The following is an 18844-nucleotide window of genomic DNA, read 5'->3' on the forward strand; positions in this document are numbered from 1 at the left end:
GGCATGAACTGCTCTCTCACTCAATGATAATAATAATAATAATGATGTGAAATGTCAAATGTTTTGGTGCGTGATTTTTGGCCCACTCTGTATCATATATTACATTATGAAGCAGTGTGTAGACATCATATAATGAAGTGATGTGTATACAGGATGAAATGAAATGGCTGTACATATGGTATAATGAAATGGTGTGTGTATAATTGATAAAATGCAAGGTAGGATGTCATTTCAATAACAATGCGAGTTGCTCATGTAAAGGAAGCTAAAGATAATGGGAATATATAATGATAATGAATAAGGCAATGTCTTAGGATCATAGGAGATCATAAACAGAATAGCTACAGATAAATGTGATATTAACATGAGAGGAAGATAGATTAGAATTTTAGCATGGAGTTACTAATACATGACTATAAACAGAAGGAGCCTTTATATCCCAATAAGGTGATAAAACAGAGTTACAACATAGGATATTTTATTCGGTTGAAATAAGGTTCAAATATATTATGGGTGTTTGCCACATCTTCAAGCATTGGCACATTAAAACTACCAGCTCTTTCATATGTTACATCATACCTTTGTCTCTAAAATACTTACTAAAATTTCTGTTTTTCTGAACTAGTTAGCTGTATACTACTTTTCTTTCTTTCATCCTCCTCACAATGCTTCACCCCACAAATGCTGCTCTAAAATACCTCCTCCAATTCAAATTATGCAGTAGAAGCAGCTCTATGTGGTAAGAACCTTGCCTCCCAACCACCTGGTTCTGGGTTCAGTCTCACTGCATGGTACCTTGGGCATGTGTTTTCTACTATAGCCTCAGACCAACCAAAGCCTTGTGAGTGGATTTGGTAGACAGAAACAGAAAGAACACCTGTCATATATATATATATATATATATATAATATATATATATATATATATTATATATATATATTCATACATACATACACACACACACACACACACACCACACACACACACACTCATATACACATACATATATGTATGTATATATAATTATGTGTGTGTCTGTCCTCCCATCACCACCTGACAACCGATGTTGGTGTGTTTACATTCCTGTAACTTAGCAGTTTGACAAAAGACACTGATAGAATAAGTACTAGGCTTCAAAAATATAAGTCCTGGGTTTGATTTGTTTGGCTAAAACCCTTTAAGCCAGAGTTCCAGCATGACTACAGTCAAATGACTGAAACAAGTAAAAGAATAAAAGAATATATAATTCTTAATGTATGTGTGTAGCTGAAAAGCCAGAAACTCTGGTTTTTATCTGAGAAAAATCCTTTTATAGATGTATTGTGCTAAAAAGAACACAGTTTTATTCAGAGCTTGGTGAAACAAACTTGCCTCAGAAATGACCACGATGCAGTCTCTTCTTGTATGATTATTTTGGAGTTATATGTCCATGCAAATAAGATTTCTTTTCTTTATTTGTTTGTATATACATGCTGGTTATGAATTATATCATGGTTTATATATAAATGTTTATATATATAGGCGCAGGAGTGGCTGTGTGGTAAGTAGCTTGCTAACCAACCACATGGTTCCGGGTTCAGTCCCACTGCGTGGCATCTTGGGCAAGTGTCTTCTGCTATAGCCCCGGGCCGACCAAAGCCTTGTGAGTGGATTTGGTAGACGGAAACTGAAAGAAGCCTGTCGTATATATATATGTGTGTGTGTGTGTCTGTGTTTGTCTCCCTAGCATTGCTTGACAACCAATGCTGGTGTGTTTACGTCCCCGTCACTTAGCGGTTCAGCAAAAGAGACCGATAGAATAAGTACTGGACTTACAAAGAATAAGTTCCGGGGTCGAGTTGCTCGATTAAAGGCGGTGCTCCAGCATGGTCGCAGTCTAAGACTGAAACAAGTAAAAAAAAAAAATAAAAAAATGAAATGTGGGATTAGTATTATATATTTTAACAATGTTAACAGGATTTGTAGGTGATGTTCTTCCTTGAAGTCAAATGTCCTGTGCACAGGATTTTGTAATGTAAATGTGTAAATTCAATATCACTACTAATTCCATGACATTCATTGATATACAGTTATTACAGTTTGTTAGTAATGGTGGAGGATCTGTCATTCAATGATGAAGATTCAGTGGTTCAATCAACTGAATTATCTGCTCCTGAATTATCACTTATGTGTTTGAGTATTCCACAGACATATGTACTCTTATTGTAATTCTCAGGTAGACTCAGCACAACACAGTGAGTGACAAGGGTGTACCTTTTGAATCACCAGTACAATCCACTTGACAGGCTTCTGTACAGTTTCCAACTACCTAATTTCACTCACAAGATACGTGTCAACCTAATGTTACAAAAATAAAATGACATTTGCTCAAGATGTCATACAGTGGAATCGAACCTAGAACCCAGTGATTGTGAAGTAAACTGTATCTACAATCTATGGGTAACATTAGTTCAAAAAAAGAAATTTACTATATGATTTGACATAGGAGGAAGTTAATGGAAAGGTTGACATACTGAGTTACCACACTGGATAACACCAGCCCTGGTGATGCCAATGAGATCAACCACATCAGTCTCACCATTGTGCCAGGGCCTGAAAAGATATTCTCATCCATGGACTAAATAAATAAAAGAAATAAAGCATTCTGCACCTGAATCATTTAAGAAAACATAAAATATAACAAATTAAATAGTCCTGGAACATTGGGTAAGCAGTATGAAGTGTTTTACCTAAGATCCGGCAGCAACACTTCCATTGGGATACAACATAACACAATGGTATGAGTACAGCATCTTATTAACTGCATCTCCTGAATATAATGCTTTTTTAAAGTAAGACATTGTTAAATAGGTAGAGTTAAATGTCATGCTCAAGCACACAATACAACAGCTGTATTGCAATACAAAGATACAGCTAACAGGCCAGAATAATTCTGATATTTTATTCATTATGTTAATCTATCATGTGTCACAGCTAGACAATTCATTAGACTGCAGACAATTGGCGAAAAGGCTGGCAATTTGCAATCCATAATCAGTGTGCTGTCTCTAAAATATAAATTTAACTCTGGTTCACTTTACTTTGTAAATAGAAACAACAATAAGATACATAGAGTCTGCTGTTGTAAATAGAGAAATAATGGTAAAGCTAATGAATGTTTTGTTATTTGTAACACTGGCTTCAAGTCAATACATGGAACTATTGGTGAGGAGACAGCTCATGGCAATAGTCATATTGTTGCCAAAGACACACCAAGCTAGCATCCTCTGATTTCATTTAGCTACGGTAAAAAAAAAGTAATAAATCATTTTTTTTTTTTGTCTGGGAAGCAATGAAATAATTGCTTGAACTAAGCTCAATGATACTTGCTACAATGTTTCAAGATTGATGAAAGACGAAGCTGATCCTGATGAGCTTTGATTTCAGAAATGTTAGGAATCAAACAAGCTACAATACACTTTCTTGACAAGCTTACCAATCTCAAACATGGTAGAACACTGAAATAAATGTCTGAGAGTAACTAAGTTTTAATTCCCTGGATTCTGAGTTCAAAGCCTTCACTTTCATCTCTTTCAAGTAATTCCAAAAACAAGTATCAATAATGTGATGGTGTATACACAATTAATGACACTTCCCATTTGCTTCATTAAAAGTAATCAATATTCTATTGTTTTTCATTCTTGCTACATCAATAAAATAAGGAGTTGTAATCTCCCGAGGATTGATTCAGTTGATTACTCTCTGCTACTATAAAAGCATTTGATATTTTTATTTTATGGAAGGAGAAAAATTAATAAATAAATATCCAAAGAAAATGTTTTTCATTGTCTAATAACATTCATGGTTATTGGGTCTATAGACATTAATACTAATGCTTAGGGAGCTTAAGGATCCTGGTCATTGAACTCACAAAGGTTATTCTGCTCAAATAAGGATGTACTCTTATGCACACCCCAGCACAGATACATACTGTCAACTGTCCTGCAAAAATCTTCATCAACTAGCAGCGTATAGACAGGGGATGTCAAACAGCTGACCTCCTGAATACAGTTCAAGATTGAGTTGGGTGGGGGTCATAATCAAATTGAGCAAATCCAAACAGGTTTGAGCAAATTATGACAACAAAAAATAAATAATTACATCATTATCATTATTTTTATTTTTATTTCTATTACCAAAATTCATGTCACTGAATTTTAGAAGTAACCATCTAACAATATTATGGGCAACCAGTAGCCTACGGGCCACATGTAACATGCAAGATTTTCTGTTTGGCAGACCTAATGAAAAATTACCTTGAATTAAAAAAAAAAAAAGTGCAGTCTGCTTGATGATGAGCTATGTCTCATGCAGCCCACTTCTCATATAAAGGTTGCCTGTGTTTAATCTGGCTAGGCATGAAACCCAGAGATCAGTGTAACTAACTAGTGGTGAACCACTTCAGCAAATATCAGTTAGTAATGCTGATAAACTTGAATAAATTTGTATGTCAAGGGAGCTGTGGATACTAACTTTTGGGGTAGGGCTGTTTCTTCAGAAACAGACAAAAGAAAAAAAAGAGAATAAAAAAGAAAATAAGTATGCAATTATTTTCAACAAAATGGTTTATTAAGTACAGTCAAAAGCAATTTCATTTTCTACTCCAAATAGTCCTGCCCCAAAACATTAGTATTCCCTCAAACCATACACACTTCTTCAAACTTACAAACTTTGTTAACCAATTTTTGTCAATGCAGACACTAGTTTTCTCAGACTCTTGTATTATTATTTTTTTTATATATTTAGTATATGAGATTGTTATTTGTTAAAATTAGATAATAGACACATTTTCATTTGTCTTCCCTATGGCAAACAAACTTATAATATAGTTATACATTATATAGATTTATGATGAAATATAATACAATGCAGAACAAATCAGAAAGTAAATAACAACTAAAATGATTTTAGAAAATATAATCAACAGTTCATGGGAATATTCCAAAAAAAAAAAAAAACATTGATTACAACATCAAATTTTCTTAACAAAAGACGAAAGTCATTGCAATGAGATGTCATTATCCTTGTCCTTGTCTTTAACATCCACTTATCCATGTTTGTATGGGTCAGCTGGATTTTGTTGATGCAGATTTTCTATGGCCAGATGCTCTTCTTGTTGCCAGCCCTCACCAGATTCCAAGTAAGGTAGTATTTCCTCATGACCAGACATGATTTCATGGGAGATTGGACATGAAGGACACCACTTGTAGACAATGACACTCATTTACAACTAACATTCAATGTCAAGGTAAGGAGATATTAACACACACACACACACACACATATATATACACATATATCTTTTACCTTTTACTTCTTTCAGTCATTTGACTGTAGCCATGCTGAGGCACCTCCTTAAAGAGTTTTAGTTGAACAAACTGACTTCAGGACTTATTTTTTTAGAGCCTAGTACTTATTCTATTGATCTCTTTTGCCGAACTGCTAAGTTATAGGAATGTACACATACCAACACTGGTTGTCAAGCAGTGGTGGGGGACAAACACAGACACAAAGACAGACAAATACATGCACACACACACACACACACACACACACACACACACACCACACACACACACACACACACACACACACACATACACACACACATACAAAGGGCTTCTTTCAGTTTCTGTCTACCAAATCCACTCACAAGGTTTCGATCAACTGGAGCCTATTGTAGAAGACTCTTGCCCAGGATGTCATACACGGGAACTGAACTCAAAACCATGTAGTTGAGAAGCAAACTTCTTACCACACAGCCATTCCTGCACCTTATGAGCTGAATAGTATTTTTCTTGAAGAGTTCATGTGTGTCAGTATATGCCTGTATGTGTGCTTATATATCTGTGAATATGTGCATGCTTGTCTGGATGAGTGTGTATGTGTGTTGGTTTTCGTTTTTGTGAGTGCATAATTGTTTGGACTGCATGCATGTATATTTGTGCATGAATGCATGTCTGCAAGTGTGTGTAAGCATGCATCTATGACTACCTATAAGTACATTTGTATGTCTGAAAATCGACATGAGCTTGTGTGCGAGCATGTGTGTTCATCTGTAAAGTGTATGCATGCTTGTGAGAGTAGGGAGCTGAGGGTTGGATGTGTCTTTTATTGCCCAACCACAACGGTCATCTACAAATATTGCTTGAGACATGTATTCACAGAAGAGACAGGGCTCAGGATACTGACCCTCTAGTTGATATAATAAGAAAACAGATGAGTAGCAATAAACAACATGGCAGACTTGGTCCAACCCATACCAGCTTAATAAATAAAACTGGCTTTAAGATATTGATGGTTGTTGTTGTTTTTGTTGTTTAGCCCTAGGTCAGCCTTGATTGAGCAGATCATTATCACTATCATCATCACTTATTGTCTGTTTTCCATGCTGGCATGGGTTAGACAGTTTAACTGGAACTGGGAAGCTGGAGAGCTGTATCAGACTCCAGTCTGATTTAGCTTGGTTTCTGCAGCTGGATGCCCTTCCTAATGTTGACCACTCCAAGAGTGTAGTGGGTACCTTTTACATGTCACTGGCACTGGTGACTTATTACAGTTGTGATGATCCTGTCTTATTTTTATAGATAAAATATCTAAGACTACATTATACCTAATGTGTCCATTTTTTTAAGGAGGGTAAGGAGTGATTTGAGAGAGATTTGGTTTCTATTTTTAGCAGGGAAGTGACCACATAGAAGCTTCTTTGTTGGGTCATTGATGATGATGATGATGATGATGATGATGACAACAATGACAATGGTGATGCTAGTGTGGTGGTGATGATCGTGGTGAGAATCATGGTGGAGGCGACAGCAACAATGATGACAATTGCAATTGTGAGGATGCTGATGAACACAAATCAAATGTAATTTTTTTTTTGTTAAATAATTTGTACCATCATTACACACATTCTAAAATCCCTCCAGCTGACCTTTGGCAAGGGGTTGTGGACTTAGCACATCACTCTGTTTAACATCAATCCTCGGTCTTCCAATGCCTTTAGCTTGGGATGATAAACCAAACACAATGCCTTTTCATCACCTTCTTTCTGGTCTTTAAATACCTCTAGTTTGGAGTGGTAGGCTTAATATGACAATTTATCATTGACACTAGTTCTTATGTGGATTTGGTATAACTGATAGAAGTGATTCCAGTGCACTGCAGATACATATTTTAACAACCATAGAGAAATGCACAGTAAATTTAATCCAAGTATGAAATAAATTTGGAGTAAAGAATACTGCAACCAAAGCTTTTAGGTTGAGGAAGCAATTTAAAATATGAATTCAAATTTTGGCACAAGGCCAGCAATTTCGGACGATGGGGGAAAATCAATTACATTGACCCTAGTGCTCAACTGGTATTTATTTTATTGACCTTGAAAGGATGAAAGGCAAAGTTGACCTTGGCATAATTTGAACTCAGAATGTAAAGAAGGAGGAAATACCACTAAGCATTTTATGCAGTGTGTGAATGATTCTACCAGCTCACTGCCTTGGCCAGCAATTTAGCAATTTAATAATAAAAGTTATGAGTATGTACAGGGTTAGTGTGTGTATATGTGTAGTATAAGTTTATATATGTGTTGGGATTCCCCTGAGATAAGTGAACACACACACATGCATACACATATGAAGGCCCAAGGCTTAGTGATTAGGGTGTTGCACTCATGATTGCAAGATTGTGGTTTTGATTCCAAGACTGGCTGATGCATTATGTTTTTGAGCAAAACACTTCATTTTACATTGCTCTGCAAAATTTCATCATCTGACATGTAGCATGTCATACACCTGTACAGTTAATGTCAGTTTGATGGAGGGAGTGAGCTTATATGAACACAAACATTTGATTACTATAAACAAATCATCTGTGTGGTTGCTCAGCAAGAAATTGCAGGAAAATCATATGTTGTCTAATGATGGGAGAGTTCATTACATATATATACAAACACAACACATGTGTGTGTATTTATGTTATATCTTTATGTATTTTGATGTGGCTGTGTAGTAAGAAGCTGGATTCCATACCACATGGTTCCAGGTTCAGTGTCTTCTGCTATAGCCTCAGGTGGACCAAAGACATGTGAGTGGATTTGGTAGATGGAAATTAAAAGAAGCCCATCAAATATATATATATGTGTGTGTGTGTGTGTGTGTGTGTGTGTGTGTATGTGCATGTGTGTGTGTGTGTCTTCGTGTCCATGTTTGTTCAACCCTCACAGCTTGATGACTGGATTCCCTACTACATGGTTCCAGGTTCAGTCCCACTGTGTGACACCTTGGGCAAGTATCTTCTACTATAGCCTTGAGCTGACTGAAGACATATGAGTGGATTTGGTAGATGGAAACTGAAAGAAGATCGTCGTATATATATATATATATATATATGTATATATATATATATATGTATATATATATACATACGCATGTCTATATCTGTGTGTGTGTGTCTTTGTGTCTGTGTTTGTTCCCCCCTCACAGCTCAACAATTGGTGTTGGTGCATTTATGTCCCTATAACTTAGCAGTTTGGCAATAAAGGCCGATAGAATAGGTACTATACTTTAAAAAAATAGTCCTGGGTTCAATTTGTTCAGCTAAAAAAATTCTTCAAGGTTGTGCTCCAGCATGGCCACAGTCAAATGACTGAAACAAGTAAAAGAATAAAAGAATGTATACATACATACATGTGTGTGTGTGTGTGTGTGTGTGTGTGTTGTTGTTGTAAGAGACAAAAAAATAGCTTCAGGAAGGGTATCTGGCCATAAGATACTGCTTTGCAAAGACCTATCTAAAAGCAGCCAACAATAAAAATGGAGTGAAAGTTGATGATCAGGATGATGATGAGGAGGAGAAGAAAAAGCATGAGAAAAATAATGATGAAAATTATACATACATACATACATACATATACATATATATATATATATATATATATATATATATATATATATATATTCTAAACCCAATAATAAGCAGTAAAAAATGCAGTAAGTATTTTTTATTGTGATAAAATATAGATTTAGATTCTTTTCCTTTTTTTAGTTCCACATTGAGCATTTTTTCAGAATAAAAGCCAAGCTGCTGCTCAAATAACAAGTGCATGACCTGTTGCAGTTTGGATTCTAGCAAATTGATTTAAGAGTACAATGATGGTATTTTTTCAACAAAGTCCTTGGTGTGTTCAGAATATTCATTTTCCACTATTGTACACACACACATATGTGCATGCGTGCACACACATTTATGTATATAAGTATGCATGTACATATGTATATGTGTGTATATGTATATGTGTATATGTGCATGAGTGTGTATATATGTATATATATATATATATATTATATATATATATATACACACACATATATACATATATGTATATACATATTATACATATATACAAATATTTACAGATGTACATATATATATATGTACACTATATATATGCACACATATATACATACATATATATACACACACATATGTATATACATATACACATATATACAAATATATACAGATATATATTTCTATATATGTACATTATATATATTTTTTTTATACAGACACACACACTCACACAGACACACACACACGTGCATAAACACATACATACATATGTATTTTTGGTCTAATCAAGCATACACTGTTTGTTGTATGGTTGTAACCTTGACTGACATTTTGGCCAATAATCTATTGTTTCTGCCAGCTTACCATGTCTTTCAATCGTAATAATCTATAGAAAATGGAAATATCCAATTTGATGAAGAGGCTGAACAGGAAAATACACCAGCACAAATTTTACTCAGACATCTGACATGTATTTTACACTGCGTAAACAATATATCTTCTCCAAATACTCTCTGACTATTTTACACCCATTGCTTTTCATGTTAGTACAAGAAATAGCTTCAAGAAGCTTGGAGTTCAATATTTGGCTAGAACAAAGGTTTTATGAGTGGCTGCTTGTTCTAACTCTATATTCTTTGTGATATAGGCGAGCTGGCAGAAACGTTAGCGCGCCGGGTGAAATGCTAAGCGGTATTTCGTCTGTCGTTACGTTCTGAGTTCAAATTCCGCCGAGGTCGACTTTGCCTTTCATCCTTTCGGGGTCGATAAATAAAGTACCAGTTACGCACTGGGGTCGTTGTAATCAACTTAATCCCTTTGTCTGTCCTTGTTTGTCTCCTCTGTGTTTAGCCCCTTGTGGGTAGTAAAGAAATATATATTCTTTGTGATACAGAAGTATGATAGACTTATTCACTGTATGCTCCCACTATAGATGCAGGTATGGCTGTCTGGTAAGAAGCTTGCTTTCCAACCACATTGTTCCAGGTTCAGTCCCACTGAGTGACACCTTGTGCAAGTGTCTTCTACTATAGCCTTGTGCTGATCAAAGCCTTTTGAGTGGATTCAGTAGATAGAAACTGAAAGAAACCCTTCATACCATCATCATCATCATCATCATTTAGCGTCTGTTTTCCATGCTGCCATAGGTTGGACAGTGTGACTGAAAACTGGTAAGCTGGGGAGCTGCACCAGGTTCCATTGTCTGTTTTGGCATGGTTTCTACAGCTGGATGCTCTTCCTAATGCCAACCACTTCACAGAGTATATATCTGTGTTCTTTGTGTGTGTTTGTCTCCACTCCACTGCTTGACAACTGGTGTTAGCATGTTTATGTCAGCAGAGCTTGTGGTGCAATGGATAACATTTCTGAATATGGATAAAAAGATTCCAGGTTCGAATCCTGGCAAGCTCATATTCATTTTATTTTGATGATGAGCCTGTTAACAGGGATTTCAATTCATAGAGTATCAGGGTATGATATAATATTTGATACATGTGTGTGTGTGTGTGTGTGTGTGTGTAAAAGGTTTCTCTCAGTTTCTGTCAACCAAATCTGCACACAAGGATTTGGTTGGCCTGGGGCTATAGTAAAAGACACTTGCTCAAGATGCTGTGCAGTGGACCGAACCCCAACTATGTGGCTGCAAATTATTATTTGCTTCTACAATTTATTCCTATTTAGTTTCCTTACCTGCTGCCTGTATCTAATTCAACTGGCCACTAACCTGTTCAGCCTCTAATTTTCATTTTTTTTTTTTATTTTTAATTTCATACATTTCTTTCTCATCTTACTATATCCCTTTGACTCCCCATCCAACTCTACACCTTTCCCCCCCCTTCCTCTTAGTAACCTCCTTTTCCTGCCCTTGCATTTTGCCTTTTACATTCTCAGTTTAATTCTAGTGATGTTGTCAGCTTTAACTTTCATCTTTCTGGCATTATCAAAACAAGTAGCAATCATATATCGAAATGATTACCCACTGTCAATTTTGTGATCTTTTACTTGTGTTAGAAATTGTTGTTGTTTTCATCATCATCATCCTCATCATCATTACCATCATTATTATTTTTCTGAAGTTGATTTTGCTTTTCATCTTTCTGCGGTTCATAAAAATAAATACCAGTAAAGTACTGCAGTTAATTTGATCAATGTCCCTCTCCTAAAATTTACGTCCTTGTGCCTATGTTAGTAATCAATTTTAATACCGTTATTATCATCATTCAATTAAAGAGATCAATATAAGCAACTATACCACAAATTGGTGGTCTTGTGTCTATGGCAGAAACCATCATTACTATTAAATGTGCAAGAAATTATTATCATTATTAAGGCGACGAGCTGGCAAAATCATTAGCATGCCAGGTGAAATACTTAGCAGCATTCAACCATCTTTAAGTTCTGAGTTCAAATTCTGCCAGAGTTGACTTTTCCTGTCCTTTTGGGGTCAATAAAATAAGTACTAGTGGAGCATTGGAATTGGTGTAATTGACTTATCCCTTCCCTCAAATTTCAGGCCCTGTGTCTAGAGTAGAAAGGATTATTATTACCTCCACCTTAGCGAAGGTGGAGGAATTGTTTTCAGACATGTTGATTTGTTTGTTTGTCCATGGATAAAATATCTCAAGAACCACTGAATGGATTCAGATGAAACTATCAGAGATATTTGGCCTCGTGACTGGCACAAACTGATTAGATTTTTGGATCAATCTGGTGTCGGACAAGGATTCTGGATTATTTGTTATATTTACTTTACATGAAGTATTACAATCTTAGGTTAACTTTCAAGTCTTTCTCTGATTATCTTCCTTGAAAGCACACTCATGGTTTCCACGTAAGTTATGGCAGCATTGCTGTTTCCAAAGTTTTATTTTCATTTCTCTATTATTAATTTTACTCGTGTTTTTATCTTAGTGGAAACTGATGGATAAAGAAATCAAACTACATAAACAAACAGCAGCAAAACCATTCAGAAATGAAATAACACTAACATATTCAGTAACAATAATAGATTTAATTTATTCTTGATAGTTTTTAGTTTTACTAATTTTGAATATATCACTCCTGTTTAAAACCTTTTACCTACTTGACAATCGCATTTCTAGCTCTGCCTTAGAGGAAGCTTTACTTCTTGGACTCAGATTTTTGTGTGCAACGATGTTGTTAAATCTCTGTTAACAGCACTGTATGCAGGTCCTTTCCATTTTCTTTCATGCATGGATAAATTTTTCTCTATAGATGACACACACACAGCATTACAAACACAGCTCACACACCCACCTTCACATTCCATGACTACCATTGGGATTGATCAGGTATGGGACAAAGATTCTGGATTATTTTTCTGGGTTTTTTTACTTAATTTTTGAGAGCAGCTGGGTTCCTTTTTAGTATTCTTGTTTGTGAGAGCAGTTAAGTTTATTTCAGATATTCACATTTTAAAAATCATCTCTGGTTAATCATTGAAAGGATGTTGGTGTTGCCTTGGTGGAGGTTTGCACTCTCTGGGTGCTCTTGTTATAATTATTAAGGTGACAAGCTAGAAGAATCATTAGCATGCTAGACAAGATGCATAGCAGCATTTTGTCTGTTTTTATGTTCTGAGTTCAAATTTTGCTGAGGTCCACTTTGCCTTTCATCTTTTTGGAGTCAATGACATAATGTATTAGTTAAGAACTGGGATCAATATAATTAATTAGCCCTACCACTACACCGAATTTCAGGCCTTGTGTCTAGTGGTTATTAAGGCGGTGAAATGGGGTTGAAGTAATTGACTTAAACCCTCCCCCTAAACTTGCTGGCCTTGTGCCAAAATTTGAAATAATAATAATAATAATAATAATAATAATAATAATAATAATAATAATAATAAAAATAATGATAATAATAATAATAATAGTCGTTGTTATTATTTAAGTTGGTGAGCTGACAGAATCATTAGTTCACTGGTTGACTTTACTTTTCATCCTTTTGGGGGTTGATAAATTAAGTACCAGTGAAACACTGGGGTTGATGTAATTGATTTATCCCCTGCCCCAAAATGGCTGCCCTTGTGGCAAAATCCTCATCATTATTATTATTACTTAAGACAGTGAGCTGGCAGAATTGTTAGTTTGCTGGATAAAATGCTAAGCGGTATCTTGACCGTCGCTCCGTTCTGAGTTCAAATTCATCAAGGCTGACTTTGCCGATCATCCTTTTGGGGTTGATAATTTAAGTACCAGTGAAACACTGGAGTCAAAATAATTGACTAGTTCCCTCCCCCAAAATTTCAGGCCTTGTGCCTTTAGTAGAAAGGATTATTACTATTATTGACTTGTTAGAATTAATAGAATGTTAGACAAAATACTTTGTAGCATGTGTTCCTGGTGCTTCATATTCTCAGTTCAAATCTTGCCAAGGTCAACTTTGACTGTTATCTTTCCAGGTTTGATAAAATAAAGTGCCAATCAAGAAGCAGTAATGTATTTGACTATTCCTCTCCCTTCAAAATTAGCAGCATTTTCCTTAAATTAGAAACAACTGAGGGTGGTGGAATGACAGAATTGTTACAACATTGGGAAAAATACTTCGCAGTACTTGTTGCTACTCTATACATTTTGAGTTCAAATAACACTGTGGTCAACTTTGGTTGTCACCCTTATGAAGTACCAGTCAAGTACTAGGATCAATGCTAATGGAATAACCTGCTTCTCCTCAAAAATTCTAGTCTTGTGTCTAAACTAGAAACAATTATTATTATTGCTGTAGTTATCTTTTATCTTTTATTTGTTACTGGTTTCAGTCATTGGACTGTGGCCATGTTGGAGCTCTGGCTTGAAGAATTTTTAGTTGAATAAACTGACCCCAGGACTTTTTTCTTTTTTTTTTTTAAAGTTTGGTACATATTCTATCGGTCTCTTTGGCCAAACCACAAGTTATGGAAATATATACACACCAATACCAATTGTCAAGCAGTAGGTGGGAGAAACAAACACAGACACAAAGATACACACAGACACACACACACATATGACAGGCTTTATTCAGTTTCCTTCTACCATATCCACTCACGTGGTTTTGGTCAGCCTGAAGCTATAGTAGAAGACACTTGCCCACGGTGTCACACAGTGAGACTGAACCTGGAACCATGTGGTTGGGAAGCAAACTTCTTACCACATCTTTTATCCTTTACTGTTTCAGTCGCTAGGCTGCTGCCATGCTGGGGCACCACCTTGAAGAATTTTTAGTTGAATAAATCAACCCCAGTACTTTCATTCTGTTTTTTAAGCCTGGTACTTATTCTATTAGTCTTTTTTGCTGAACTGCTAAGTTATGGGGATGTAAGCATACCAAAACTGACATAAAGACACACATACACATATATATGAAGGACGTCTCTCAGATTCCATCTACCAAATCCACTCACAAGGCTTTGGTTGACCCAAGGATATACTAGATGACACTCAGCCAAGGTGCTACACAGTGGGACTGAACCCAGAACCATGTGGTTAAGAAACAAGCTTCTTACCACACAATCACACCTGCCTCCTTGTTGAAAAGTCCTTAATATTGTTCTTAGTACCATTATTATTCAGCTATATAAACGATAAGTACACTGCACTCCAGTTTTTTAGCTTGTACAGAACCTCAGCTATCTATAGAGAATAAAAGAAATGGACGGACTACTTTTGATAGCAATGGCTATTAAATCTAATATAGGACGAAGCTTGATATCAAGAATAACATCATATATATTTGGACAGATATATTGAATATCATTGAATGTATAATAAGAGATATTGAAATATAGAAAAGCTTTGAGTATATGTGCTTGGACATATTGAATAGCCTCAAATGTATATAGCTGTACAAACATATTAAATAGAATCATACAGAGCTGGAGATATTGAATAACATCAAATATATATGTCATAAAACATTATAATTATTATTATTATTATCATTATTATTATTATTATTATTATTATATTATTATTATTATTATTATTAAGGTGATGATGATGGTGATCTACATGGACATATATTCTAGAATACAGTTAATTTTCGATGCATGCATATGCGTGAGTGCTTGTAAGTATAGTAAGCTGACCATTCTGTACTTATTTTTCAGGAGAGATTTACTGGATAGCTCAACTTCATGCTAGAGTTTAAATAAAATGGCAAATAAGAAAAAGTTGTCACAGCATTGGATAAAATGCCTTGTGGTATTTGTTCCAGTTCTCTCTACACACACACACTGACTGCAAATTCTGCTAAGATCAACTTTGCCTTTCATCCTTTAACATTAATAAAGTACCCTGGGACCAATTTCTCTTTCTTCTCTTTTATCTCTCACACATGCACATGCGCATTCACACACACACACACACACAATCTCTCTCTTTCTCTCTCCCTCTCCCTCTCATTCTCTCTCAGAATTGACAATAGCTGACAAGATAATGTGTTTTTAAAAAATAACATCCGGAGGAAGGCAATGGGAAAACCCCATTCCATATTCTTCCACAAAAATTCTATGACAAGAGCACTGTGTTGTTAAGAAAGCCACAAGTGGTAATTCATCAACTAAAGGGAAGAGTATAAATGAATTTTGCAATAATACACTCAGTTAACATTTTAGCATTCAAACAGGCCAAATTCAACCTAAATATTCTACCTGTTTTATATTCAAACTAGTCGGATCTGGCCTCTCACACTAACCCTACAATGTCATTCTAAATATAATCAATTTCATCATCAAAATCTCAAAGCTATGAGGTAATGCAAAATTAATTTTTAAAATGTGTAAATAATAAGTAATACATTAGAGAGACTAATTTGTATGCTAAAAGGTTAAATCAGTGGTTCTCAACCACTTTTTACCTACAGACCCCTTTCATTACTATTTTATTCTGGTAGACTCCATAGCCATTTGATGTTTTAAAAACTAGTTTTATAGATACTTCTTTCAAAATTCCTATTTTGTTTTTCACACGTTCACCTGCATATATTAGCAAGAAACATGTTCAACTGTTAAGTGTTAGAGAAAGAAACCTAGTTGTTTCTTGCAATAAATGATGATGATGATGATTTAAATTTTAGTGACTTTTCTCCAAAATTATATATCTTGATGTAGATCAGTGATTCTCACCTGTTTTTTTTGTTACTTCTTTGATTACTATTTTGCTCTAGTGGACTCCCATTGCTACTTGAAGTTCAAAACCTAATTTTACAGATACTTCTTTCAAAATTTCTGTTATGTTTTTCACACATTAACTTGTGTAGGTGGAACTATGTAAAACATTAGAGAAAAAAAACAAGTTGTTTTTTGCAATAAATACATCTAAGGCAAAAATTTTCATGGACCCTTAAAATAATAATGTGGATCCCTAAATTACTATTTTGCTTGCATGGCCCACCAAAAGTCTTATATGAACCTCCAGGGGCTATATGGACCTTGGTTGAAAACCACTAGGTCAAATGATAAAAAATGATAAATTGTGATTACCTGAGACTTCACCCTTTTCTGCTTTTGCTTGATTCACCTCTGACACATAGCCAATAGCCAGCATAGCCACTGCCAGAATGAAGATTGGTGCACTGAGTGAGCCAGCAGAAGAACAGAGATGAAGCACAAACAATACCCATACAGGAATGGATAAATATTGTAGCTGTTTGTTGTTTTCTGGTTTCCAGTACAATGCTATCATTATGACATAGCCCAGTACGACAGTCCATATCTGACAGAAGAAATAGAAACACTTTTTAAATATTTAGAATATATGAATTTAAAAACATAGGTAAGATAATGAAAATGCTTGAGAAAATATTTCATGAATATGAAAAATGTATCGATTGGCAAGAGATGCAAAAAAATGTGTACAACATGGGACCTGGAGGTTAAGAAAACATGGATAAATATGGAAAACATGGGCGTTAAGAGAATACAGATGAATAAGAAGAATATGTGAACAAGGCATTCAGAAATAGTAGATAAATATGGTAGACATGTAGGCAAGATATTAACATGGTTGCTAGGAAGCTTGCATCCCAACCATGTGATCTTGGGTTCAGTCCCACTCTGCTGCAGCTTGGGCAAATGTCTTCCACCTAAAGCCTTGTGAGTAGATTTGGTAGACATAAGCTGTAAGAAGTCTGTCATATATGTGCATATATGTGTAAGAGAGAGAGAGAGAGAGAGAGAGAGAGAGAGAGAGAGAGAGGAGAGAGAGAGAGAGTGCACCACCTTGGAAAGTTTTAGTTAAACAAATCGACCCCAGTACTCTTTAGGTGAACTGCTAAGTTAGGGGATATAAACAAACCAATACCAGTTGTCAAGTGGTAGCGGTGGGATGACAAACACAGAATCAATCACACACACACACACACACACACACACACATACAGAGATGCATATACGTGATGGACTGCCATAGTTTCTGTCAAAATTCATTCACAAGGCATTGGTCAGCCTGGGCTGTAGTATAAGACCCTTACCCAAGGAGCCATGCAGAGAGACTGAACCCAATACATATGGCTGCAAAGTGAGCTTCTTAACCACGTAGCTAACTCTGCACCTGTACATACAGCCATCACTGTACCTGTATAAAGTAATATGAACTATAATATAATGTAATTTCAGCTTCACCCAACACCCTACCTAATATCATTGCTAAAGTAATATAAACTACAGACTTTTCTTGTGGTTACTTATAGCTTCTAGGCAAACTTGCAGTCATCAGACTGCACCATATAACCATATCTAAAACATGCAACTGTAAAAAGAAAGAGTTGGTCATGGCTGAGCCATCTTTGATCATAGGTTGCCTTGATCAAGGCTGACACTGGGCTAAACAACAATACCATCACAATCACCTTCACTACCAGCGACACCCACACCATCCACCTCACTTACTGCCTTCCTGATCACTTTAATCACCAAGCAATTAACTGTATATTTAATACAGCCATCAGTCTTCACTTGTAGACTTTCACAATATCACTGATGTTTCTCAAGAGTTTTCTCATCCCAAAGTCTCGCTAATTCTTTGGATTCCTTTGTTTCCGTTAATTAAATATATGACACACAATATATGAAAAGTGATCAATCTTGCAACAAAATCTTCATTGCCTTTGTTTGTGCATATTTATAACATATGTGTGTGTGTGGGGGGGGGGGTATTTGAAAACATGTGATCAAGTGGTTCGAGTGTTGCAGCTATACTTTTATTTGTTTCAGTCACTTGATTGCAGCCATGCTGGAGCAGCATCTGTAGTCAAACAAATCGACCCCAGTACTTATTCTATCAGTCTCTCTCTCTTTCTCTCTTTCAGTTTCCATCTACCAAATCCACTCACAAGGCTTTGGTTCTGAACTCATTAGCCGTTGACCACCACCTCAGCCACGTGTGTAACACACGGACACACATACGGCAACCGCGACCGTGTGGTCATTACCGCCGCTTGTCCAATTGCG

General features: G+C 35.7%; 1 protein-coding gene across 6 annotated transcripts in view; it reads right to left on the minus strand.

The window, feature by feature from the left end:
* The window catches only part of LOC115209732 (transmembrane protein 245), a 482091-nt gene that overhangs the window by 405234 nt on the left and 58013 nt on the right, over positions 1 to 18844 (minus strand). For all 6 annotated transcript variants that reach the window (XR_004998339.1, XM_036501362.1, XM_036501365.1 and 3 more), the window contains exon 2: positions 16877 to 17108. Coding sequence is in view for 5 of the 6 variants with exons in the window: in XM_036501362.1 (XP_036357255.1) it covers positions 16877 to 17108 (232 nt within the window). In the remaining variant the exon portion in view is untranslated. The remainder of the gene's footprint in view (positions 1 to 16876; positions 17109 to 18844) is intronic.

The sequence above is a fragment of the Octopus sinensis genome, linkage group LG3 (assembly GCF_006345805.1).
Source record: "Octopus sinensis linkage group LG3, ASM634580v1, whole genome shotgun sequence".
NCBI lineage: Eukaryota > Metazoa > Mollusca > Cephalopoda > Octopoda > Octopodidae > Octopus > Octopus sinensis.